The 2,058-nt window shown below is 35.1% G+C and overlaps 1 protein-coding gene across 1 annotated transcript; it reads right to left on the bottom strand.

Moving 5' to 3' along the window:
- Window positions 1–294: 294 nt before the first annotated feature.
- On the bottom strand, window positions 295–1,667 carry HELRODRAFT_160611 (hypothetical protein; the record flags this gene model as incomplete). The annotated part of the gene is made up of 2 exons (XM_009017561.1): window positions 295–429; window positions 1,497–1,667. The coding sequence occupies 2 exons, from the start codon at window positions 1,665–1,667 to the stop codon at window positions 295–297; spliced, it is 306 nt and encodes a 101-aa protein (XP_009015809.1).
- Between the last annotated feature and the right edge of the window lie 391 nt (window positions 1,668–2,058).

The following is a 2,058-nucleotide window of genomic DNA, read 5'->3' as shown; positions in this document are numbered from 1 at the left end:
ATCAAGACAGAGATTTATAAATATATATATAATATATATGTTTATAATATGTATTATGTATGTATGTACGTCACTATGTTGGCATGCAAGCGAGCATGTTTTATTACTTTACTACGTTATGCACTGTTTTACATGCATATTTGTAAGCGTTAACGTATGCGTATTCTTACTTGTTTATTTATCCATAATTATTGTTAATATTTTTACATTTATTTAGCTAGCGCATCTAAGTGTACGCCCGTATGCTGTACGCTTGTGCGGATGTACGTACGTGTGTACATTTCTGTGGTATTTTTACTTGAGTGCCGTAGGGAGAAATGCTGTGATGCCTAATTGGGCTGTTTCTGTTTTTGAAAGTACATCTGTAGATCTGTGGTTACTGAAGAGCTGTGGTTGTGGCAGTTTGTAGTCGTTGTGGTCTGTGGTGGTCTGTGGTCGTTATGGTCTGTTGTTGTTGTGGTTTGAAGTTATTTTGTGTGGGTCTGTGGTTATATTTTGTTATTAGTTAATATTTATACATGTTGGTTGTATGCTTATTTGTAAGTGGGCGCGTCGATATATGTTTATGTGACTGTGATTAGGTTTCATTGTAATTGGTTGGGAAAGTACGTAACCACGTTGAAATTAATTAATTACTTAGATTAGTTGTTGACATGCAGATGAGTTGTTTTTTTTTTAATTTTTGGTGGACGCACAAATAAACGCATGAACACCCTCCGAAACAAACAAACAAACAAAGGGACAGATAAACAAAAAAAATAACAACACACATTCATCTACCAAACATAACAACTAATCAACAAACCAAAAAAAAACAGATAAATAACATATCAGTAAAAAAAACATCAAAGAAAATATGTAGACCACATCGTCATCGTTGTATATATCATCTTAGCAGGCAGTGGTTAACGAAAATTTATTGTTATGTTTAAATTCCATGCCAGACACCATTAGGCCAACTAAACGATAAAAAAAATTAAACAAACATAAATGATATAAAAATGTTTCACGTATGATTGATTGCACGATTTGTTGAACAAATGCATTTAAACGCTCGCAATTGTCTTCGATTGGCGGAATGCGTGGTTTCAATTTGAAACATGCACCATACAACATACAATATACAACAATAAACAACAACCGACATACAACACCCACAACTGACACACAACAAGCAACAAAAGCACGCAACACGCACGCACGCATAGTACGGTGTACATTAATTATTCATCAACCGCTTCCGATTGCATCATGCTAAGTTGCCAGACCTATTCCATTCACATACAACGTAATTGAATGAATCTGCGGTCATCCAAATGAATCGAAGGATGGATTGAATTTTATTCCAAATGAATAAATCTATCTCAATTAGAAGACAAAACACCTCTTTGACAATATTTAACATCAAATTTTACAAACACACATTAAGAACCTTTCAGTAACAAGTAAACAGTACCTGGTAATAAAAATGAAAAAACTCTTTTCATTAAGCTAACCTGCATGGTTTCTTCCTCAAAAGTCTCTTTTTGATGCTGTGGTTGCTGTTGCTGCTGTGTGTTGGGCTCGATTCCTTCATCGAAACTCTTCCGCGAGCAGCTAGTGCATCCAAAGCAGAAACATCTGGAAGTTCTCAGCAGTCTCCTCCACCTGCCTACATCCTCCGCCATCTTTTTCAGATCAGATACAATGATGTTCTGGTCGTCGGGTGTTTGTGGTCAGATAATGATGTTGGGTAAAAAATAACAGAGATGATGGTGTTTGTGCAATGATGAGGTATGATATTTATAGTGTTGATGTTGATGACAATTAATGAGGTTTAATGGATGATGATGACCATGTGATAAAGTTGTGATAATAATGATTAAAATTTTTCTTCTACAGATGATTATGTATCAAGTTATGATGATGAAAAAAACTACGGTTGTTTTGTTTGAAAGAATGGTAATGACGTTCAATCGGCTAATTGCACGAGAGCTCCAAGAAAATGATGCTGTGATGTTGTTGGTGATGATGGTGACAACAATGTTTTGTTTCAATCTTTCGAAATGGAGAATGTTT

This window comes from Helobdella robusta (assembly GCF_000326865.2).
Source record: "Helobdella robusta unplaced genomic scaffold HELROscaffold_2, whole genome shotgun sequence".
Taxonomy (NCBI): Eukaryota; Metazoa; Annelida; class Clitellata; order Rhynchobdellida; family Glossiphoniidae; genus Helobdella; species Helobdella robusta.
This window is presented reverse-complemented; position numbering and strand designations above follow the sequence as displayed.